Source organism: Prosopis cineraria, unplaced genomic scaffold (assembly GCF_029017545.1).
Source record: "Prosopis cineraria cultivar Desert tree isolate PC_DT_omini unplaced genomic scaffold, ASM2901754v1 PC2, whole genome shotgun sequence".
Classification (NCBI taxonomy): Eukaryota; Viridiplantae; Streptophyta; class Magnoliopsida; order Fabales; family Fabaceae; genus Prosopis; species Prosopis cineraria.
In genome coordinates, this window is record NW_026555333.1 from 2,884,622 (window position 1) to 2,910,006 (window position 25,385).

Consider the following 25,385-nt stretch of genomic DNA (forward strand, 5'->3'; position numbering starts at 1 on the left):
GTAGGCATGAACGCACCCCAGCGAAGAGAATTTCAAAGAAAAGAGAGAGACGAAAAGGCTGAGGATGGTAATAATGAAAGGGTCCGTTACCAATGGCGGGTTCCGCGAGCCTTCTGCTTCTTCTGCAACTCTGCAAAGTCTGAGATCTAAACCCTCCCGCCAAACACAAGAACAAAGCAAAAAGTTACGGATCCCCAGCATCACCGATCTCCATGCCCATTCCTCTTATTTTTTATTTCTTCTTCTATCTATCTCGTAACTTGACTGATTGGATTGGAAATGATTCTCCTTCTCTGAGTCTTCCCCTTCTCCTGTGGACGGTCATCATTCAACCTCGTCCATCTCAACGGTCTGATTTCTCTCGTCTATTTCACTCATTTCCGTGCCTATATCCTTCTATAATTAATATACACCCAGAGGTTCAGGAACTTGCAGTGGGAGTGTATAGATATAGTAAGGTACTGTAAGTGAGCCCAACCCAAGCATGTTTTCATATGCTGCGCAGCGCTTCCTCCGCCTGTGTTTCTTTCCATTATTGCCCGCTTCCTATCTCTGTCAATATCACCTTTTCCGGAGGGAATCAGTTTTGGATATGGGTTTGTTCACGATGCTTCGTCGGCCTCTGCATTTGTACGGCCAGGTATGGAGACAATGAGCGGGCGTGAAGCTTTGTTCCACAACCCAGGTCGTTGTTTTGGGTCTTTTAGGTGGTCGTTGCTTCTGACATGGGCTGCGGAGCCTCCAAGGTGGACGATTTGCCCGTGGTGAGCCTCTGCAGAGAACGGAAGGAGTTCCTCAAGGCCGCGTCGGAGCAACGATATGCTCTGGCTGCAGCCCACGTCGCATATTTTCAGTCCCTTAAAGACATTGGAGGTGCGCTTCGCAAATTCGTCGATGAAGAGCTTGTAATTGGTGCCGGGTCTTCGTCCCCTAGCTCTCCGGTTCTGACATTGCCCTCTGATGAAGGTAAAGGGAACAGGGCCAAATTGAGGGGAAAGAACCCAAATTCGTCTTCTTCGACTTCGATTTCGCATTCGGCACATGAAAATTCTCCCGGGCAAGAAGAGGTAGAGGGTTCTCACCTGAATTTGTCATCTGGTTCTGATTCTGGTTCCAACTTAGATTCTTCGTCTGGTCACATTCACATTGAGGAGGATAGCCACATTCATGTTGAGGAAAGCCCGGGGGGCGAAGAGGGAGGACGTTCTTATGCGGCTTATTCTCCGGCCCAGGATTGGAGCTATTCTGGGGTAAATACCTACGCTTACTACATGAAAAAGTCTGCGTCTCCTGGAAAGTCAGTAGTGTATGAAGAGCCAGAGAGTTATGTAGCAGCATCTGCGCAATGGGCAGACCCATCTTACGGGAACCAAGGTGCTTTCGGGAATTCTGACTTCTTCGGTTTTCAGATGGGTTCTCCGTGGCGAGGAGATTATCGATACAATCATCAGCCAGGTCCGTCTTCGCCGGCTCCTCCTCCGGCGCCGCCTTCACCCCCTGTAGTGTCCTCTTGGGATTTTCTCAATGTGTTTGATACTTACGATAATGGTTACCCGGGTTACTACCCACAGAGCAGATACGGGTTTGGTTCTTCGACAAGTAGTCCTGATTCGAAGGAAGTGAGGGAGAGAGAAGGAATTCCAGAGTTGGAAGACGAAACTGAACAAGAAGTGGTGAAGGATATTGTCAAAGAGAAGAAAAAAATTAATGAGGACAAAGAACGAGTTAGAGATAAAGATTTCGGTGAAGGCACTTCAAAGGCTGTGCCGTTGCAAAGCAGTAGTGAGGGAAGTTCCAAGACAGTACCATTTCATGGCAGCGACAGTTCATTGTCAGCTCAAGAAAGAGAGATTAAGCGCAGTCCTGATAGTGATACAATTGTTTCTGAAAGCTCTCCAGAAGAGCAGGTGCGGAAGAAGGGTGTGAGTTTTGAGGTCGATGATGCACCTGTGACAGCGGCTGATGGGGAGTCTTCCAAGCTGAGTAGCTTAACTACTTTGTTTGCTCATGGTACGAGGGATCTTCGAGAGGTTGTTGAGGAAATCAAAAATGAATTTGAGACAGCCTCTGGTTATGGAAAAGAGGTTGCATTGCTGCTTGAGGTTGGTAAATCGCCATATCGGTCTAGAGCTGCTGGATTTAAAGGTAAGAACGAAGGACACGATTATATCTTTTCTGTATTCTTGTGAGGCGATGTCTTGCCCCTTTCACCTCTCATTTTGGAATGTTTTACTTTTCGGATATATATATACTTCGATTGCGTAATGCGAGCTTGTTGCTTTTATCTATCTATTAATCTGAGTCTCTGTAGCTGAGACATAACAAGCATCTGAGACACTTCTCAACCTGCTTATCTATTCTAAATTTTACTCGCATTTTTGGCTCGTTTGTTCTTGGCTTCATCAACATGCTTGTAGCTTTACTAGAAATTAACAAGAACATTGCAATACGATAAATAGTGATTGATATAGGTTTTGCGTGTTAGCTTACACAAACTATCATGTCTTGAATGAAATCCCAATATAAACATACAAATCTATAGAAGGTTGTGCTATCATATTCCATTTCTTAAACTCTGTGCAATGCATGGGGCTCACATTTAATCGAGATGGAAGTGAGAAGACATCTACTTCATTTTATGGATCAAGTTTTTGTAAAACTGTATTGTCTGAAAACTTTTGTGTGGCAGATTGTGATTAAGCACGAGTTTTTCTGGAAGGTATGTTTTAATTTGCTGTGTTATTGATAATACGGGATAAAATCTTATTTTAGCATCCGTTATATTCAATTAGTTCCTTTTGCAATAACCACTTTCTTCCTAGTGAAACTCATTATCTAGAAAGTACTGATAGACTGCAGTCTATATCATATCGTATTGTAATTTAATAACAAATTTGAATGGTTATAGCACGAATCTTGTTTTCATTAGTATCATGAGTGTTTATAATCCATTGGCATGGTCTCAGTTTTATTTCTTCATTTTCCCTGGTGTGGGGTTTTCATTTATCTTCTCTACTTTTGAAACTTCATAATGTGAGTTAGAAGCATCAGTTACAAGTCACGACAATGGTGTATGATGTGTTTACTGATATAATGCCCTCTGTGGTTTTGCACAGTTATCTTTTCTAGGATCTTATATATGATAGCACCTTCCAAGTTACCCTCATTTCCTTCATCCAGACCATCAACAAACTTATCTCCCAAGGCAATGAAATTGGCAAAAGATTATTGTGGGGAACCTGTGAAAGATTTCAAAACAGCTCCTGGAAACCTTTCATCTACATTGGAGAAACTTTATGCATGGGAAAAGAAATTATATAAAGAAGTTAAGGTATGCTTTAGTATTGATGTTATTTTTGAAAATTTTTATTCTTTAACTGGTTCAAAAAGTTGTGTTTTCTTGGAGCCAGTGATGTCTAATTGAATTGATTTGCTATAAACTTAATATGTAAGCTAAGGACAGAAGCTTTTTATATATTCCTATGATATAATTGCCTCTTCGTACTTGAGTGGTATTAGAAAGAATGTTAAAAGATAGATCTAGTTATAATTGATGTAAAGATGAAATGTACTTTGTCAATTTCAATTTGTTCTTAAATGTACATATTTTTGAATTGGTCTCAGGATGAGGAGAGGCTACGAGTTGATTATGAAAAACAGTGCAAGAGACTGAAAACATTGGATGATCGAGGAGCTGAATCCGGCAAAATTGATGCCACTGAGGCATCGATCAGAAAGTTGCACACAAAAATCAATATTTGTATTAGAAGTGTTGATGCTATATCGAGTAGGATACATAAACTGAGGGATGAAGAATTGCGGCCTCAACTTTCAGAGTTGATTCAAGGGTATAAAATTACTTCATTTATAGGCCATGCCCATGTTTATCCATAAATGCTTGGTAACGTTTTTCTATTACCAATAATAAAAGAAGACCTTTGGACATTAGATTGAAATGCGTAATATGTTTTCAAATTTTCTCGGAGCATCAAATTTTAGTGCGATATCATAGTTGACATTCATTTGAGTTTGAGGTCTCACAACTTGGATGAGATTGCATGTTTTAAATGTTGTTGAAGAGTTTTATTTTACAAATGTATGTTCCTGACCTCAAATATTTAGGATTGATATCTTCTACTTTCTATTATATTATGATACATCTTATGTTTAATTAATTAGAATTTGATTCGATTTGATGGTTATATCTCATCAACTGGGAAGTGATTGAGTTCTTATTGACCGCATCTACGTTATAATCATTGTCCTTTATGAATTGGGTAGGAAAAAATTACTAGTTTTCTGCTATCAAATATTTGCAATGTTTTTTCTTGGGTTGGTCTTCAGCCTGATTTAAGTGATTTACGATAATTAGAAGCCTGTGATTGAAATAAATCATTTTTTTCGTCTTTTGTTATTCTTTATTTGATAATTAGCCTATTTGGTGGGCAGATTGATTAGAATGTGGAAATTCATGCTCAAGTGCCACCAAAAACAGTTCCAAGCAATCATGGAGAGTAAAACTCGGTCTATTAAGATGAACACTGCTTTGCAAAGAGATGCAAGTCTGAAGGCTACCATAGAACTTGAAATGGAGCTCCTTAATTGGTGCAGTCAATTCAACAATTGGGTTAAGACCCAAAAATCCTATGTTCAAAACTTAAATGAATGGCTCATGAGGTGCCTTCTTCAGGAACCTGAAGAAACTGCTGATGGTATTGCTCCTTTTTCTCCTAGTCAAATTGGCGCACCGGCAGTTTTCATTATTTGCAATGATTGGTGTCAAGCAATGACTAGAATTTCAGAAAGAGGCGTGGCAGATGCGATGAGTGAATTTGCTCAAAAACTGCATGAACTTTGGGAAAGGCAAGATGAGGAGCAACGCCAAAGGATCAAAGCAGAGTATCTCACGAAAGACTTTGAGAAGCAGCTTAGAACTTTGCGCATGAATATGGGAGGGTTAGTGCATGAACATGAAAAATTTCCGGGCAAAAGTGCATTGTCACAGGTTCCCTCTGACAGTGGTGTTTCACCACTAGATGATTTAAAAGTTGATTTAGATTCTATAAGAAAGAGATTGCATGAAGAGAGGGCTAGACATAAAGAAGCTATTAAACTGGTTCATCATGCAGCTTCTAATAGTCTAGTTACAGGTTTGGTTCCTATTTTCAAGACATTAGAAAATTTCACTTCAGAAGTCGTAGCAGTACACGAGCAAGTCAGACTTCAAAACTCTGATAACTCGTAGAAAAGCTTGTATGTTGATGGGTTTGTAGTGTGGGAGGTTTAGAGAGAAAGGGGATGATGCGTGACATTTTGTACCTTATGACAAGTTTTGCAGCTAGATATTTTTTCCCCCCAGAAAGGCCTTCAGGAGGTTTTGCTTGAAACAAGTTTCTGCAGTGAGGGTTTGGTGCCTGATCATGTTCAATTTTTATACCCTGCAGCACCCGTTCTATAGTTAGGGGGAAAAATCTGTACAGGAAAATTCATTTATTTATTGGTTGATTGGTTGTAGTGAGACTGTATATGATGTTGTCTTCATATGGGTAGGAAATAGGAAAGAGATCTCAGAAAAGTTTAACAAGGACTAGAGGGAGTTAAACTATGCTCTATTCTCATGGCAAATGAAAAGCTATATTGTTTTGTCCTGCACTTCTTGATGTATTTTCTTAGTGACCTGGTTCTGGACGTATTCTTTCCGGTAAATTCGCAGGCTAACCCGTTAGGCTGTAGCAGTCTATTCACGAGTCTGTTTCACACGCTCCTCGTTCTTTCTGTTTGTCTAATTTCAAGAGCACTTTTCAACTCTTATCCTTCCAACAAAAAAAAAAAGCAAGAAAGGAAAAGGACGTCCTATTCTTTTTCGGTTCTTTTTACTATTTTTTGGATTTTTTGTTTTCGGCTTTTTGCCAAGACTATTTTTGGATCTGAACCTCAAAATGTGAGGTTATAAAGTCATATGGGAATAGTTTATGTGATGAGTATAGACGGAATACCGGTAGAGATTTAGAATTAAAAACCCTCTGGCCAAGAAAAAATTCTCTTAAAAAAACTTTGCACCATTATTTTTTGACATCACTCTAAAATTTTTAAATAATAAGATGATAATACATTGCTTTGCATATGTTTTTTTTTTAAAAAAAAGTAAAGGGTCATCTGCTCGTAATTACACTATCTTGAATTCGATTATTGTGTAATTTTTTCTATCAATCTTAAAAAATAGTGCAAAAATTCGTATTCTTAATACGTAATAAAGGCCACACTTCTGTCAATTCAAGAGGCTATGGACTCTAATAGTCTAATATCACCATAACTATTCTTCACAAGTCTCGTCAACGTCGAGCTTCAATTGCTCACGATGGAAAGAATTTTTGTGTGTGGAAAAAGGAAGGGTAGTTTAATAATTGCACTTCAATATTTATTTATAATAAAGTAAATTGGGACTTCAGTGTAGCATGAGAATTTCAATGGAAACAAGTGCAGAATTGATCATGCCCACAGACTTGAGGGTGCTTTTCACTTTTATTCTGTACCAACAGATGACAACGTTTCTTGCCGTCATTTTTTCCTTTCTCAATAATCGTTTGGGATATCATAAAGAAAATTCATTTGAATTCAATTGCCTGTATATAAAAGAAAATGTGCATTTTACTATTTCCAAATGCAGAGTAGATCTATAATCAGAAGACTAAAAACACTAGCAGAAAAAAAAAAGAAAAAAGAAAGAAAGAAAGAAATTATTCTATATTATACAATAATAATAAAGGAGAATGATAAAAAGATCTCAAAAGAATTAATTAATTTAAATTAAGTTTTAAGTATTAAATTTTAATAACTCAATTTCTTAATTTTATAATTTTATTATGATAAATTTGTAACTTTTATTATAAATTTTAATAAATTTTTTTATTATTTAATTATATTAAAATTTAAAAAATAAGTTGTAAATAGTTACAAAATTGAGAAATTATATTAATCAATTCACCTTGACGTCATTCTCCCCTTATTCATGTTTTGCGAGATTGCCCACGTACGTTTGAACACTGATGCAAACTCCTTAAACCTGAGCATGAAGGCGCGTTCTTCGATACTGTGTTGAGCCAGTGGGTAAGTTGGAATTCTCGCAACGTTAATGGGAGAGTGAAGCAGGACTAGGGATCTAAATTTGGCATCAGCTGCCGGCTCTTATCTGGCAGCGTCGGGACTTGAGAATATTTGAAGGGAAGGATATAAGCAATGAAATAATTTTCGCCATGAAGTCAATCATGGCGAGTATGGGTACGATGAAAGATAGTTTGGGTGGTGTGAATCTTATAGGACAATTGCATCAAAGAAGTCATGCGACGTGGGTTCCTCCTCCACCAGAATGGGTTATAATTAACGTTAATGGGGCGTTTTCGAATTCCTTGACTAAGGGACGCTGTGGTGGAGTGCTTCGGGATTACATCTGTTCGTTCATCTCTGGTTTTATCCACGCATGGACAGGTTGGCAATGATAGTCTCCAGACTGAGCTTTGGGCTATTCTCATGGAGCTCAAACATGCATGGGACTTAGGAGTTCGTCAACTCATATTGGAGAATGACTCTCTTGATGGCGCTCACCATGATAATGACCTTCTCACCGAGATTCGAAGCCTGGTGCAGAGAGAGTGGGAAGTTATTATTCGCCACGTGAATCGAACAGGAAATGCTGTTGCGGATCATCTTGTTAAACAGACACTTACTAGTTGGCCTGGCTTTTCAAGTTTTTCTCGTCCCCCGACTCTGTCGAGACTTTTATTTGCTGATTCTAATAATGTGAACCGGTTTTAGACTGGTTCCTCTTCGTTTATCAAAATAATAATAATAATACTACCTTACTTTTCTTTATGTTTTGATCTGATCCATTGACGCCAACAGCTATCATACTCATCCCACATTGTCAAATTAATCGAAGCCAAATCTCATCAAATATAGAAAATAGGCGACTCTGGATTCTGACAACGGAGAAAATCAATTTAAATTTTCTGCACGTTGCGCTGTTTTTGAATACATTTTTTATCCGTTTATATAAAAAAGCTAAGTAAAATCTCAATTTTAAAATCAAAAAGGGAGGACTTCCTGTTTTAGACTCCTCGAGGCGGAGCAAGATATTGAAATTAAAGAACGCGAGAACAGCGCGGCAAAAATTTCACGCATGAGAAAATGGTTATGAGTGGGTGCAAACTGGGGGCCCAAAAAAATGGAAAAACCACAAGTGTGACGAGACTCCTCGAATAATGGCGTGCCACGTAAGACAGAGAGTCCATGTGGTGCAAATGCATTTGCCCTCCACTCTATACTATACAATCCATCACAGCCCTCGGGTCTAAAATATCTCAAAGATGCTCACGTGTCTTTGCCCTGTTTGTCTCGTTCTCTTTCCCTTACCTACTTTACTGCGATGTTTTCTCCTTAAAACCCAACAGTGCCACCGTCTTTCAAACCCACAAAGAACAGCTTTGTAATAAGAGTTTCATCACAATGGCGGATAGGGTTTCTTCCTGTTTCCTTTTTGTATTCGTTCTTTCTTTCATCCTGTCTTTTCCAAATCAGATCTCCGCAGAAGAGGCAGAAGGCAAGGAGTTCGTCGTGACCTTGGATCACTCCAACTTCTCTGATACTGTCAGCAAGCACAATTTCATCGTTGTTGAGTTCTACGCGCCCTGGTATGATAGGCTGTGTTCCTTTATTCTTATGTTTGAGCTGTAATAGTTTCAAGATCTATATCATTTGTGATGGTTTTAATTTGCATCTCATATTGCAGACGGGAATTTTATGATTTTTGTTGTTGTCTGATTTTCGTATTTTAGACTAATTTTCCTTTCTTTTCCCATTTTGCTTTGATTTTGATTCTCAAATTTGAGAAATCCTTGATTGATTTGTCAAAAATTGGTTTTAGGCTTCTAACTGATGATTTTTCTACTTCTTTCTTCGGAGTACGATACTACTCTGCACCGTGGAAGAGAAGTGTCCTAATCGAAATCCATTCTCTTTCAGAGCTTAAAAGTGACAGTAAATTTTTATACTGAATATAGTAGTGTAATGCCCTACTTTCTGAGAACAATTGGATCAGACTTATCGCCCTTGGCGATCCAATCATATTTTCACAATTCTCTTTCTTTCAAATTAGCATATGCATTTTCATGGCCCATAAGCAGAGTAGTAGTATGCGTTTTCATTCTTTTCTGTTTGTCTTGTCAGGTGTGGCCACTGTAAGAAGCTTGCTCCAGAGGTAACATTGATCTCCTTTTCTTCAGACATCACCTCAAGTTAGATCATGCAAGTACTGATTCCTTTTCATGTTTTGTTTATGCAGTATGAGAAGGCTGCTTCCATCCTAAGTAGTCATGATCCTCCGGTTGTGTTGGCAAAAGTCGACGCTAATGAAGAAAAAAACAGAGATCTTGCGACGCAGTTTGATGTTAGGGGATTCCCAACCATTAAGATTCTGAGGAATGGGGGAAAGGATGTTCAAGAATACAAAGGTCCTCGGGAAACAGACGGCATTGTTGAGTATTTAAAGAAACAAAGTGGCCCTGCATCAAGTGAAATTAAGTCTGTTGATGATGCTACCTCATTTATCGGGGAAAATAAAGTTGTTATTGTAAGTGGTTGATCACTATGCTTGTTTGAAGCCTTTGTTCCATTATTGACTTGACTCGACATGCAAACTTGCTCCCGTATGGTTACAGGTTGGGATTTTCCCAAAATTTTCTGGGGAAGAGTTTGAGAACTTCACAGCTTTAGCAGAGAAATTGCGGGCAGACTATGATTTTGCGCACACCTTGGATGCTAAATACCTTCCTCGTGGAGAATCATCTGTAAATGGGCCCCTAGTTAGATTATTCAAACCTTTCGACGAGCTTTTTGTTGATTTTCAGGTATTGATCCTTCGCTCACAGATTCTTTCAACAATATCTGATTTGGTATTTTATGTTGACTGATTGTGAATAATTGGCGTGGTTTTTTCATGATTGTAGGATTTCCATGTGGATGCGCTTGAGAAGTTTGTTGAAGAAGCCAGTATCCCTATTGTGACTATCTTTAACAATGACCCAAGCAACCACCCTTACGTCATGAAATTCTTTAATAGTCCCAATGCTAAGGTAATATGTTATCCTAGGTGATCTCTACATTTTCAACTTGAAGTCAGAGGGTGCATCCTACTCATATTGTAACAATGAATTTGATTTATCTGTCACCTTAGTTTTATCTGGTATAAATTCTCCATCCATCATTTTGCAAAACCAGTGTATTATGCTCTATTTTTTGTATCCTTTCACTAGACTCCTTATTTGTTTTTTTCTTAGGTTTGTCTTCCCCATCTTTTAGCCCCTTGTCTTCTGGTAATTTGAGTTAAGATTATAAAATTGTAGGCTATGCTCTTTGTCAACTTCACTACTGAAGCTGCCGATTCTCTCAAATCAAAATACCGTGAAGCTGCTGAGCAATACAGACAAGATGGAATAAGCTTTCTGGTGGGAGATGTTGACGCTAGTCAAGGTGCCTTCCAGGTTGGTATCCAATTATTTGCATTCTGTTATTGTTCTCTCAATATCAATTTCTGAGACAATGAATTTGGTTGGTCATGGCAGTATTTTGGACTTAAGGAAGATCAAGTACCTCTCATTATCATACAGCACAATGATGGAAAGAAGTTTTTGAAACCAAATGTGGAGTCTGATCACATTTCTGCTTGGTTGAAGGATTACAAGGTTATTTATTTATTTATTTATTTCCTTTTCTATCTTGGTAACTTGTGGTTGTTGGAATGTGTAGCTTTAGATAACTCTTCATTGAACTCATCTCTCTCTGCACTTTTAATTTTCAGGATGGTAAGGTCCAACCATTTAAGAAGTCTGAACCTATTCCTGAGGTTAACAATGAGCCTGTTAAAGTGGTTGTAGCTGACAGTCTTGATGATGTTGTTTTCAACTCAAAGAAGAATGGTATACTTTTTTGCTTCTATTTGTTAATTTTTCTTCTTAATGATCTAATAGATTTCTCTTCTCTTTAATTGAATACAACATTACCAAGAATAAAAATAAAAATTAAATAACATATCTTGCAGCATCTCTTTATATTTTGAATTCAAGTATGTCGTCATTTGGCCTTGATTTTTTTTCTCTTTTTCTTCCTTGGGTTGAATTATTTGTTTTAAATTATATGCTTTGATTTTACTGCTGAAATCCTTGGCTATGCGGAGCTGGAATCTTGTAGCCAGCCATTTCTCGTCTATATCTAATTGTTTTGTATATGTTCTTGACTTATGTGGCCCACTTGAGTAAGCCTGCTCTTTGACACCCAGAAAGTGATATTTTTGGACCAAATAATGAAGCCCCTATAGATGCTTCTGACAACGGTGGAATTTTGAACACCAATAAATAAATAAATAAGTAAAGCATTGTCAGGCTTCTTTTTTAAAAAGGCCAAGCCAACAGGAACATAGATTTTCTTTGCATTTCCTTGAAGCTCTTTTGATGTGGACCAGTTAGCATGCTCTTCCCCCACAATGCACCAGAATTTATTTTTTTCTCCTAGTATTATACTGCTAACTGGTCTAATGATCATGCTCCTTGTTTTCTTTGGGACTTGTCGGAGAAAGATGTCTAAAATTTATGTCATGTCAATGTTTTGCATTGACTATTCATCCGAACTGTCATTTCTCGTACTTTCAGCATGTGAGTTATTGGATCTCATTCATCAGATTAATTTTGACGATATCTTTGCAGTTCTGCTGGAATTCTATGCACCTTGGTGTGGACACTGCAAAAAGTTGGCTCCTATATTAGACGAAGTTGCAGTCTCATTTCAAAATGATGCTGATGTTATTATTGCAAAGCTGGTAAGATAGTGTCCTTTTTCATGCCTTAGTCTCTTCCATCATTATTGATTTTCTTGTTTTGTGGGGAAAAGCATGTTATCCGAAACCAAAGCTTAGTGATAACTTTATTGCATGAAGTTTAAAATGTAAAACATTTCTCTATTAGGAAAAAATGTGGACCTAGATTCCCATTCTCATTTCACGCACAGGGTGGGTGTGGGGCTTGGCCTTTTTTGGATTTTTCTTTTTCTTTTTTTTTGGGGGGGGGGGTGTTCCTAGTCTCATCAAACGTGGGTGTGTTTTTTTGTTACATTTTAAAATTAAGGTCCTTTAAGTTGTATTAGACCTCAATTCAGGGAGGTAAAATATATTTTTCCCCTGTTTCTATCAACACTTCTAACAAATTGGCATGAGCAGCGTAATGATAGCTACTCTGAAAATGATTGTTTATAAAATAACAGGATAATAGCAGCGATAACTGTCTGCAGAATTCAAAGAAATGCACTTGTATGCAATTTTCAATATTATTTATTGTTTGTTTAACTTTGTTCTGTACTTCATTTGTGTCAACCCCAGGATGCAACTGCAAACGATATACCTAGTGAGACCTTTGATGTGCAAGGCTATCCGACTTTGTACTTCAGGTCAGCCAGTGGAAAGATATCACAATATGATGGCAATAGGACCAAGGAGGACATCATCGATTTCATTGAGAAGAACCGCGACAAATCTGATGAGCCTGCTCCGCAAGAAGCACAAACAAAAGATGAACAAGCAAAAGATGAGCTTTAAAATGGTAAGATATCTGTATCGAACTTTGTATTTAGTTTGCTCGGATAATGCTCGTGGCTGAACACGAGGGCCTGCGCACTCTTACAAGAGAAGTTATCTGGAACGATTTTTTCCTGTGTTCCCCATTCATAATACAATCGAGCTGTCTCCCCTCTGCAGGATAGCAAGCTGGTGTGGCTCGCAGAGAGGATGGAGGAAATGTCAGTCAACATTATCTCTGTAGCTTTGCATCAAATATGTTAGAGAAACCTGGTGCCAATCTCCCTATGCCTACCATAAACTTTGTCGGTTTTCTGTGATCAGATATGTTTTGGTGAAAAGCGGGAGATTTTTTGGTATGGATCGGATGGGATTATCTCTGGGTAGTGTAGTTTAAACTTAATAAAATTTATGGCTGCTGTAATTTTGACCCGAATGAAATTATTTTGTCGTTATATTGTTGGAGTTTGCTTTATCTTTGGATATTCTGGAGAATGTGTTTGTCTCGATCTTATCAGTCATCAGTAACTGGACCATAGAATTTCCAACGCTAGGTACCCCAAGTATGAACTCTTGGAATGACGTGGTTTCATTTCGTTCATTTGCGTGGGCTGTCTTTCGTGGGTCCATTAATTGGGTCCATCTTGAGGAGTCAAGGACTGCTCAACTGAGGTCGCCCTTAGCAGTACATTCAGAAAGTTAGGGCCTGTTTGAAAATTTATTTTGAGAATAGTTTTTTGTTCTCCAGAATAAAGAGAACAAAAAAATAAAATATTATTTTGGAGAATAGAAAAATAAAAATAATTTTTAAATGTTCTGTGATTATTGTTTTGAAAAATAAGGGAGAATGAAAAAAAAAACTTTTTATTCTTTTTTGTTCTTAAAACATTTTATAAAATCAGTTTTCAGAAGAATAAAATAAAAACAGTTTCAAATGGTTGCTTGTATTGTGGGAGTAGCCCTCATTCGCCAATGACTGGTGACTAGTTTTCAAGTAGTACTTGCCTTTGTTTCCAAGACCCCACAAAAAAAAAAAAAAGTTATTAGTATCAAAACAATTCAAAACAGGAGTTAACACGGAAGCAGTAAGTTGTGGTTGCTACCTGGAGATGTATGTACTGTACGAGCAGGATGTTCGAGAAATGGACGCGTTACAATGCTTGGCTCAGCATTTGTGGAAAATGTTATACGCACCCACCATGGCATGAACTATGGGAATGCCGGAATTGGTCATGAGCCATTGAGGATTAATTAATAATTATAGTAAGTCGAATTATTTATGAAATGTAAGCTGTGAAAATGCGTCCGGTTAATCAGACAGATGCGAGGAATGTTTTTATCACCAGTAACGTTTGCTCAGGCCTCAGTTATGCCTGACCTTACGCCGGACCAGATCTATGAATTATTTCAACTGAGGTCAGGTTGATATGATACGTTGATATGGCATGTCCCTGTCTATGATGACCGGGAAAATAATGAAATTTCTGGTATGGAAAACACAAATTTCATTATTTTCCCGGTCATCTTAGACAGTGAAAACTCCATACCAGAAACTTTCAACTTTTACCATAATGGCTTATTGACTGCTTTCGAGTTTGGCAATGACTTGTGTTTTTTTGGATCGAAGTTTGGCGGTGAAATCACTTGTTTAGTCTCGTAACGGCCTAAATGTTTTCACATTTTATCTGGGGCCCGTGAAGTTAAGTCTCTGGTATGGAGATTCGAGATCGAGAACTTGTAGATCATGTACTTTGTCCGGCTCAACGTCGTCTTTGGTCCCTGCTAGCCAGCGTATGAAACAACTCTGGATGTCCTGCGACACAATTGAAATCGACCGAACGCGACATCCAGACGACGGCCTTCTGAGAATTGAGAAATTTTAACTTCTTAAGAGTCCGTGACTTGAAAAAATTATGGAACAATTGCACTGCAGGCCTTAAAATAATATAAAATTTCACTTAGAGCTCAATACATTCTCATATTGCACTACAAGCTCAATAACCCTTGTTGCAATATTTTTTGAAAGTGAAAGTACAATTTTGCTGTTATGTAATTTGAAAACTCAAATCATGTACAATACAACATTTATGAATATATAACACGGTATCCATAGACTTGCAACACAATATCTATGCATGTTCAATTGATATATAAATTAAAATATACATCACATAGAGCATGTATAACATAATGTTCATGGATGTACAACATGATGTTCATGAATTATCAATACAATGTTTATGCATATCTTGATTTATAGGTTAGTTAAAATAAAGTCACATAGAGCATATACAACACAATATCTATGAATACACAATACTATATTCATGAATTTTCAATATAATGTTCATATATGTCTACGCATACACATTTAGTTGAGAATGCATAAACATTATATTGTACATTCATATACATTGTATTGTATATTGTATTCATCACTTGTACATTTTCTCAAGTCTACTTATTAACTAGACCCATATAGACATTGTGTTGTGTATTGATAGACATTGTATTGTGTATGATTTGTTTTCAAATCACATAAGGGTAAAATTATATTTTTGCTCTCAATAAAAATTGTAACAAGAGTCTTTGGACCTGCAGTGCAATAATAAACTATATTGGGCCTGCAGTGCAATATCCATTTTGGAGCCTGCAGTGTGATTCTTTCAAAAATTATAATTAAGCAGAGTGGTCTCATATTGAACTAGTCAAGATGGCAATTCAAAGAGGTATTGATTCAAATAATAGTTGAATTGGAGCCAATTCAGTCATGATTTTTTTTAACTGTGAAAAATGTTATTTTATACTCAACAAAGTGAAAACATATATATATATATATATATATATAAAATTCAACCCGTTGGACCATCTAAAATTATTTACTGAACTGGCCAGATAATTGGTTCAGTGATTTACTGGAGTTGAATTTTAATACCATGAATTTTTAAGACATGCAAGCTAAAATTAAAGCTAATCCGTCAGTTAATCTTTCATCTGTCTTAGAACTTTAGATGTTCTAAGAAAATAAATTAACTAAAATGTCCTAAACCAAATAGGGACCTGGATATTTTTATTTCACGTCAAATTAAAGCCACTTTTATAAATATATTTTTAATCATTTATTGAAATTTAGGACGAAATGTTACCTAAGAAGTTGTTGTATAATCTGGTACATCACTGAAATAAGCATTTGGCCCTTTGGGAAAAGTCAATTGGAAACGAGGACATTGTTGGTGAATGGCGTTTATGGATATTAAAAAAAAAAAAAATAGTTCTAGCATGAAGAATAATATACCATACCTCCCATGAATGATCAAATTTTGAAAAATATTAGTAAAAGAGTAATGCATATAGGTAAACGTTAATAATTAAATTATAGAGACAGTTTTTTTTTCCTATCAACCCCACACGATTATTTTTTATGTTCCGAATAATATTTGTCATTATTTGTTTATTTTATTTGTATTTAAAAATTATTTCTTTATGCAAATTTTAGCCATGAAATACTTTTCATTTGTTAGGTAATATGATATGGAAATATCCATGGAGTAAATACCTATGCGAGCAATTTTATGACACGCAATAATGACAATGCATACTAATTCAGTTGGAGTGTCTTTCTCTTTAAATCCCACCGTTTCAACTTACGATACTTATGCATCAATAGAAAATCGATGTTACTCACGACCAAACAAGAAAAAGAACATCGATGTTACTATTGGAAATATTTGAATGGAGCTTACTTTATATTATCACTTTTTTTATGAAAAAAAGTTTAGTTGAGGATTCCTGGTTTTAGAATGTCAAAAGAGGGAAGCACGCGTATCGTCGCGTGAAATGCGAGAGGCAAGGATCTATCATCTATGAAGATATGCGTCCGAATAGTTGAGAGATACTGAGCACTAAAAAGTATCACTATAGTGAGGCCCTGGGAATGATTGAAACTCTCGAAGTGAAGAAACTATCCATTGGGATCATCATTATCATAAACTAAATATATATTTATACATGCACGAATCACGTCTTTATATTTAATTATTGTTTTACACGACCGCCAAGCCTTTGAATTTGGGTCTGGGTCTGTCAGAAGGTTGAGGAGACATGGCCTTCCTTTTGGCGATACAATTGCTGTTATTACTGTTGGGATTGCAGTCATTGTCGGTTGCTACGTCACTGTTACCAGATTCTTGTTCGCTTGAATTATTCGTATTCTTATTGAGGGACTTCACAAGGTACGGCTGAAGCTTCTTCAGGTCTGATAACTTCAGTGGCTTCAATAGAAACTCCTCTGCTCCTCCTTCCAAGCACCTATATATATATATATATATATATCCAACACGAATTAATATTCTTGCTTTGAATCTCGCCTTCCTTTTTTCTTGTTAAAATCCAACATCTTACCCAGAATCTTCTTCATTCTGATTTCAGAAGCGGAAAAGAAAGAAAAAGAAAACTCACATGCTGATTCTGGATGGTACATTCTCTGATGACATGATCACCACTGGTACGTGTTTCCAAGAAGATCCCTGCAGCTATATATATGCCACGTCAATTTTTTTTTAAAAAAAAAGCAGCAGAAGAAATCCCAATAAAAATTAACAGAAAAGCAAAGAAAAAAAATATGGACTTCATATTGATTTTCCTTGATATTTTTTCCCTTAACAGTTCTGAACCTGCAGCATATAAGAACAAACACTTGAGGAGGAAGGCGATGCTGATTGCTGAGCATGTTTTCAGTGTGATTGTTTAGATTTTTCATAATTTATAATTAACTAATTGAATGATTTGTTTTTAAAAAATAGTGGTGGGAAAAAAGACGGAATTTTGGGGGAGATGTCGGGAAATAATGAGGATTTTGACCTTGACTCGTTTAAGCAAATCATAGCCACTCATCCCTGGCATGCAGTAGTCCGTCATGATCAAATTCACTTTCATTGCCTGCATTTCGACACAATATCCAACACATATTGTTACTGTTACGGCTCATTTTATATATTATCTGGAACTAAAGTTACGTACTGATCAAAAGCAAAGAGCGAATAAATCCACGATTGATGGGCTTGGAAAAGAGACGATCTCCATAGAGTGAATTTACCACTATATCAGATGCTGAATCAAAATAATTAAGAGATTCGAGGAGCCTAAGCAAAGTGCCGTACGTAGAATCCTCATTAAAGCATTCTCCCTCCCTCTCTCCCCCTCTATATATATAGATATATATCGCAAGTGGTTTTTCTCCGACCACGTAATTATACTCCACATTTCTCTAAAGCATTCATTATCATCATCAAGAAGCTAGCTATTACTTTCGTAGAGTGTATACATAGTTTGGATCTCTTTGTTATCAGGGTTATGATTTTCATCAGATGCACTTAATTTGGATGTATATAGCGAGAAGAATTCTAGTATCGATATATATATATATATACACATATATAGTTCATATATGATTAATAACTTGAATTCAGTAATATTGTTAAGAAATAATTATTATATTTTCATGGTACCCTATGTTTTGAAAAGAAACTAATTCTCATTCAGAACTGAATCAGGTCAAGGATATTCCCCGCCGTTTCGCACCTCTTCATCTGCATCTCCTCATTTTGTTTGTTTGGCTTGTTTATGCATCCGACAGCAATGTTCTTTCTAAAGAAGGAAAAAAAAAAGAGGCATGCGGCAATCATGCATATTTTTGTGGTTTATTATTAAAAAAGGAGGCAAAAACAAAGGAAAATGCTGCATAAAAATTGAATCACAAGCATGAAATTAAGGATTAAAATGTTAAAAATAAGATAAAATCATAAACACTATTTTAACCGCAGAAGATGAGAAGACTGAGATCCAATACATCAACTGAAAAATGCAGTAAACAAACTCAAGCACATGGAGGAGGAGGAGGAAAAAAGCTAGGAGAGAATGAGAAAGGTGGTGATGAATTAACCTCTTGTCGGGGTGAGTGAGAAGAGGACGGTGATGAGTCGGAAGAAGTTGAAGAAGCATTATCAAGATCATCAAGAAGACCGAGATATTTCAAAGCCTTGTCGCCGGAGTCCACACTCGTCACTAGGTAATTTTTGGAAACAAAAGAAACACATAAAATACCCGCACACCTCATAAATTAAAACAGCTCCAAATTCCAGAAGGAGAAATCGAAATTAAAGTCAAAAATTGTAGAGCGGAAGGGAAGGTACCTTTGCACGAAGAGACCTGGAGGAGCTTCTCGAGAAGTTTGCGGTCGATGAGACTGTCATCGACTGCCAAGACATGGAAATGGTGCAGATCTTCTTCCTTGTGCAGTTCAATACTATCCTCAGCATCCGATTCCGCATCCGTCTTCATTCTCAGCGTTAAAGAATTCTCCGTCGTAGCCGCCACTCTCCCCGTCTCCATATTATGCATGATCAGTCAGTAGAACTGTGTGTATATGTGAATTCTGAAACATACAAAGAGGGAGAGAGAATTTTTTTTTTGGGGGGGGGGGATGAGAGTGAAGGGCATGCGTTTGTGATGTAGCTTTTTGATGAGAAGGAAGGTGGGGTGCATGAAATGAGAAAAATGAGAATGAAAACTGTGAGGGCACAGTGAGTGGTGTGTGTTGTGTTGTTATTAGTGTGTGCGCGCTTCTTCATGCCTTCAAATCTCTCCCTAGATTCTCTCTACCGCGTTGGTACAACCACCACACACACTTTTCCTTTTTATTTTCTTCCCATTTTGACACCCCCATCATGCCCCAAAATCCACCCAAAATATATATATATATATATATATATAATTTTTTTCCCCCTCTCTGCACAATTTGTATTCAAATCTTTCCATTTATACACTTGCAATTCAACCATCTATCCATTTTCTACAATACCGTATAATTTGTCCCTGCTTTTCCTTTTATCCCTACCCCGGCCAGCCTATAATGCACACTTGCGCAGTACTACATTTGCTACAACTCACAGATACAGCCTCGCCTCATCCTTACTTTATCCTACTTAAGTCGCCCAAAGGAGTGCACGTAGGATCGATGTGACCCTGACTCCGCATCACCATTTTATTATGATTATAATCTTATAACGCATTAACGCATGCCATATTCATTATTGATTTTGTATTTATGTTCACGTGTTTAAGCCTGGCCTATATATGTGTCAATCAGAGAAAGCGTAATGTTACCAGAAGAAAATTAGTCTTATCCCTAGCTACAGTAATGGAGTGACATATGATGGGGTCATTTTTCTTATCAATATATTGCCAAGTCTTTTTTACATACATGTGTTAGAGCTAGAAAACATGTCCTCGAATAAGAAAAACATTTAAGGATGCTGAGACTGTAAAATATGAGATTTACACGCGTGGGGTGAAAAATTGATGCTGCAACCAAACCATGGCTTGCGCATCAGTTTATGTTGAGAGACCTAGAACGAACATACACAAACAAAGAGATCGAGAGTGCGTGTGGTGAATTGATACCGCGAAATATGTATAAAGTAATTAGAGTAAGTGAATGAAAGTATGGATCATTTAATTTAATTTGTTGGGTTTGACACAGTTTTGGGAGATGAACTTGCGTTTGTGGCGTGTCTATAAACGAGGACATCGACGAGAAAGAAGGAGGAAGGTGGTTAAGATGATAATTCATGAATGGGGCATTTTCATTTGAACCCAAAATTACGCAAACAACAATAACAAGATCTGGACGAGATCTCGCCGAATATATGACATTAAAGGACGTGCTTGCCTGAATTTGGACGCAATGTTGACAATGCCCAGGACCCAACCGCTCCCATTAAAGAAGACCACAAAGCTAGAAATTGAAGTAAAAACAAAACCCGTGCAGTCCATGTACGTACGTATAAACTCTGATCATGACTAACAACAGGATTAACAATTAATTATTCCTCTGTTCGGGTAAACACCTCGCAAGATGCTGACTCCATGATTAAGATTCGAGAGAGCTGAAAAGGGAACAAGAGCCGGCCATTGATTCAAAACAGTTCTGGACCCGCGGAGTAAGAATAATATTATATCCAGATGAATCAATTTGGATGAAAAAAGATATGGGTGCTGATAATGTTCTTGCTGAATTAATAACAGTGAAGGAGACAAGAAAGAAAATGAATAAAGGTTGTTGCTTGTTACTGGGGACCAGGAAAGGTGGGGCCCGCGAAACAAATACGAGTGCATGAAATCTTGAGTGGGTCCGTGCAAATATAATCTTTAGCGGGGCCCCCTTCCCGTTCTGCTCTCAGATCTCCCAAATTTCGAATCTGTTCCCATCGAGGGTGTCCAAAGCAGAAAGTTTTTCCGTCTGTGGTCAGAATTCGGATTGTTCAAAATCCTCTTGCTCATACATTTTTACACTCGAGTGGGGGCCCAATTGCTGTCTGCCACGTGGTTCTCCTTCCCATGTGTAGACTCCATCGTACGTCTGACAGGGAGGACAGCGTTGTAACGTGGTCGCACATGAACCGTCAGATCACATCACTATCATTAGGGCTGCACGAAAGACTGGACAGGAATGAACTTCAGCCTAATTCGAAATCTGGTCCTTTTTATAAAAAGGACTGGGTTAGATAATCCGTAGTCTGGTCTGATCTTTTGAAAACTCGGAGATTAACAAGACTGAACTTGGTCCATAGAATAATTAATAATTTATAAATTAATTTTAATTATATTAAAATAATTATATAGGACCAAACCAGACCACTTAGTCCAGATGCTTGGTCTCTAGTCTGGTCTTATTCGAAAAATCAGTCTTGTCTTTTTGGTCCTATAGGACCAGCATTTTACAGAATTGGACAGGATCGGATTTTTATGGGTCGACCAGACCGAACGAGGTCACGAGACTTTTGCACAGCCCTAACTATCATGTACAATAATATTCACCTCGATTTTTATGCCCTACCCCTTCATGCTACCTTGCTTTTAACACCTTTTTTTTTGTGTGTTATGGGGGAGGATTTAATTAAACTAGAAAGTTAAAAAAAAACCTCCCCCTCGTATTCCTTTTCCTTTTGGCTGTGTTCTCTCCAGTCGGGACAGTTCATCAGTATGTTTTATATATGAAACACTGCATGCAACGCGGCACACAAAAGAGAAGAGAAAGCGATATAAAATATGTGCAGCTATGTTTGAATGCACTCCTTGCAGGATCATTTATAAGATTCTTTTTAAAAGATTTATTTAATTTTATTTATAAGTTATAGTGTAATTTTTTAAGTAATATTTAAAAAATATTTTTAAAATTATTCTTTATAAGAGAAAAAAATAACATAACATTACTTTTTAGATTTATTATTTAAGAACATATTTAAAGTTTTATACTTTTATTTTTTATATTTTTTTGCATTAATTTTGATAAGATTGATAAAAATGATTTATAAAAAAAATTAAAGGAATATATAATTGTAATTAAACTAGTTGGCAAGTTCGATCGGTGAGAAGTAACAATTAAATGACGCATGTATTATTTTATTCGATCGTCTGGTCGAGGACCAAATTACTTGAGAAATAAGGTTATAACTGTTTTGGTTAGGCGAACTAATTGGCTTTCATTCCAGTGAACCTCGATCGATTTTTGGTAATCAACTAACTGGCACATCCATTCAATTAGTAGTGTGGGCTGTATACTTTTTACAAGATATACTCCTTCTATTTAAAAATGTGAAACATTTTTAACTAAATCTCACCCTTCAATAAAGTAGTTATTTAATTTCTAGCTAATCCTATCTTTTTATATTTATCCTTATTAAACACTCTACAATAAATATAAAGTCATTATCAATAAGAACACTTTTCAAAAAAGATAATGATTACAATTTAAAAAAATAAAAATACCTTATATTTATAAACATCTAACTTCATAAAAAATATTTTATATTTTTAAATTATTTTTAAATTGAGAGAGTATAAATGATGTGCATGTTCAATCTCATATTCCTGTCCAGAATATACAACGCCGCCTCATTTCGTGAGATTTTTTTTTTTGTCAGAACATTTTGTGAGTTTTTAATCATACAAATAAATGGATTAAATATTAAACTATGCTTTCATAAACAAAACTGTCGAAACTAGCCATTATATTGCATTGCACGCTCCTTGAAATAAATGCTCTTGCTTTATGGGCTACATTGATGCTGTCAATCAATTCGGAGAGATAAATACACACACACACATACATACATACATATATATATATATATATATATATATAATGAACATATATTCATAGTCTTCCATGCCTCTTACCTTTATTATATATCCAACTGTATGTGAATATTGCCAGTACAGATGTGCAAAGCAAACACGCGCAGCACAACTTGTGCAGTCTTATGCACTGACGAATATCACTATTACAAGATAGGCCGTAGGTAAAAAATAATATCAACAACAGTTAAAAAATCGTTATTGTTATAGAAAATGTTAAGAGTCAATTCCTTTCAACGACACTTTCAAAATCTTTATTAAAAGTTGCCAATTATTTAAATTTTTTATTAAAAACAGAGGTACTTTCAATATCGGCAACAACCAACGTTGGAAGCCTTTTTTTTTTTTTTTTTGAAGTTTCATGTGTTTCTACTTATTCTCTCTATTACTGCAAATAAAAATATTTTATATAATTTATTGTCTTTCAGTCAATTCCAATACATATAAAGAATATAAAATTCAATAGAAATTACATTAAATTCAAATTGTCTATACAATTTTTAAAAAAATTATCTAAATCTCATATATTATTCACAAAATATTGTATCCAACATTTGAGGATGTCATAAACCTCTTCTTCAAAAAATGAATCTGCAATATCAAACATATAAATTAAAGTATAAAATTACAATTAAAATAGTTTTTGAAATTAACTTTTGAAAAATATATGTACCTCATTAGTAAATTCAATCATTCCTAATGTAATGATATTAATCATGTACCTCATCACGTGTATGCCACACAAAATAAACTTTTGTGATTGCCATGACTATGTATAAACACACACACACACACACACATATATAAACAATCAATAATAAATCTTAATAATTGAATAAGTTAGTTAAGTGTTAGATTCATTTACCTTTGGCTCAGTCCACGTAAAATTCTTGAGTTCATGTATGTGCTTTTTCAAAATTATTGTTTGTTATGTTTTCATTGCCATGTGATCGAGATCACGAGATTAATTACTAACATATCCATAAAAAATTGAATTGAATAGTTTTTGTATAAGTACACTTGCAAGTCTAGTGATTTCTTTATTTCTTTGAGAGGTTTGCAATGGAGGGAGGATAAGAAAAGGACTATATTACTCTTCAATGAAAGAACAGTTAACTGTAAATGGTTCCCACAAAATAGGGTGAGCTAGAATAAATTCACATTTAGCAAAAAAAAAAACTATTAATTGCAAATTATTCCTTACAAGTGCACGCATAAAGTCATGAAAACTGTTTTAGCTTCATATATTCTTTGCTAGAGGTACTGAGACCTTATGTTTAGAGTATTCCATTTCTCTGTCATGTGATGCAGGCAAAAGAAGATGAACTTATCATCTTTGCTAGATGTGATGCACAAACGATAAAGATATCTATAATAATGCAATCATGATATTTTATTAAACTTGATAAGTTAATTATATTCAAGAAAAACATACTCACAGCATAAATAATTCAATTGACACGATGGTAAGCTAACTTTTTTAAAGAAGCCAATCCAAATCTTCTCATTCAATTATCACTGAATTCTCCATGTCCACAACATCATTTTCCTTTACAATTTTTTTTGTTTGAATAATTTATCATAGACTAGTAAAATTATTTGTTGGAGAGGAGTCAATAATGACTGTGATTGCAATAAAGCCAGGTTGTGGAAGTTTCGATGAGGGGAAGATTTGGTAAGGGAAGCTGAAAAGGTGAGAGATAGTTAATAAAAAAATATGATAGTTAATACAAATATTTAATAAAATGCAATAAATTACAAACCACATTGGACCATACTTACAAGTCCCTTAGACCACATGATATTATTCAATATATATAAATATACTTCTTGCTCTTCATCACAATTCATACTCTTTATTGATACTCCACATGTGTCTTAACCTAATTGCCTCCTCTCCTAATAAGATTTATGAAGCTCAATTGGTTTTATATATATTTGACAAGTAATTAGAATAAAAGTCCATAACTTTTTTGGCAACATTTACCAATAGATGCTTCAAGGTGGTATAGATTTTTCATATACCCTTTTAAAGAAAATCAAATAAAAGCAAACAAAAATCACATTAAAAAGAAACTAGGAAAGAAATTAAGGTTTCCTCAAGCTTGAGGCAGAGAGGAGGCAAAGACAATACGGAGAAGATTTGAGTGAAGAGAGGAGGCAGAGATGACCAGAACATTGGGAGGAGAAAACAGCAAGGGGGGAAGAAGAAGGAGATGACAGCAAAAGGGAGTTCTCTGAGTGCGAAGACGATTGTGTGGGATGAGCGAGAAGACTATGTTCCCTGAACTGTTGTTGGAGATTAATTTAAACACATACGACATGGTTAACCTATTTAACCGATGTCATTTATACTTTCATAATAATTATATTTTCAATTTTTTATTAAAAATATATATCAACATTTGGTTTCTACACACTTAATGTTAAAAGTTATATTTGTGTCAAATTTTAAAGAAATTTGGGAAATCCTTGTAATAGAGGGTTGCATGTGAACCAATGTTGAAAAGATAATACAATGTCAAGTATCTTTGAATTCAGTGTAAAAAAGTCAAACAAACTCTTATAATTA

General features: G+C 36.0%; 3 protein-coding genes across 6 annotated transcripts; 2 read left to right on the plus strand and 1 right to left on the minus strand.

Annotated features, from left to right (window-relative positions):
- On the plus strand, positions 1–5,652 carry LOC129303489 (protein ALTERED PHOSPHATE STARVATION RESPONSE 1). Its single transcript, XM_054942845.1, has 4 exons — positions 1–2,145; positions 3,117–3,331; positions 3,625–3,848; positions 4,450–5,652. The coding sequence occupies exons 1-4, from the start codon at positions 726–728 to the stop codon at positions 5,243–5,245; spliced, it is 2,655 nt and encodes an 884-aa protein (XP_054798820.1). The 5' UTR covers positions 1–725; the 3' UTR covers positions 5,246–5,652.
- A 2,770-nt stretch (positions 5,653–8,422) lies between these two features.
- LOC129303749 (protein disulfide-isomerase) lies at positions 8,423–13,091 on the plus strand. Its single transcript, XM_054943262.1, has 11 exons — positions 8,423–8,687; positions 9,223–9,253; positions 9,338–9,625; positions 9,714–9,902; positions 10,002–10,127; positions 10,398–10,535; positions 10,617–10,736; positions 10,853–10,970; positions 11,754–11,866; positions 12,422–12,641; positions 12,797–13,091. The coding sequence occupies exons 1-10, from the start codon at positions 8,503–8,505 to the stop codon at positions 12,635–12,637; spliced, it is 1,524 nt and encodes a 507-aa protein (XP_054799237.1). The 5' UTR covers positions 8,423–8,502; the 3' UTR covers positions 12,638–12,641; positions 12,797–13,091.
- A 3,478-nt stretch (positions 13,092–16,569) lies between these two features.
- Positions 16,570–19,304, minus strand: LOC129303510 (two-component response regulator ARR17-like). 4 transcript variants are annotated; one of them, XM_054942872.1, is made up of 5 exons: positions 18,808–19,304; positions 18,558–18,679; positions 17,477–17,554; positions 17,075–17,148; positions 16,570–16,924 (listed from the first exon to the last, which is right to left on the minus strand). In XM_054942872.1, the coding sequence occupies exons 1-5, from the start codon at positions 19,013–19,015 to the stop codon at positions 16,660–16,662; spliced, it is 747 nt and encodes a 248-aa protein (XP_054798847.1). In that variant the 5' UTR covers positions 19,016–19,304; the 3' UTR covers positions 16,570–16,659. The 4 variants fall into 4 exon arrangements, with proteins under 4 accessions (XP_054798847.1, XP_054798848.1, XP_054798850.1 ...); XM_054942873.1 differs by having other exon boundaries at positions 17,075–17,142; positions 18,808–19,301; XM_054942875.1 differs by lacking the exon at positions 17,477–17,554 and having other exon boundaries at positions 17,075–17,142.
- Between the last annotated feature and the right edge of the window lie 6,081 nt (positions 19,305–25,385).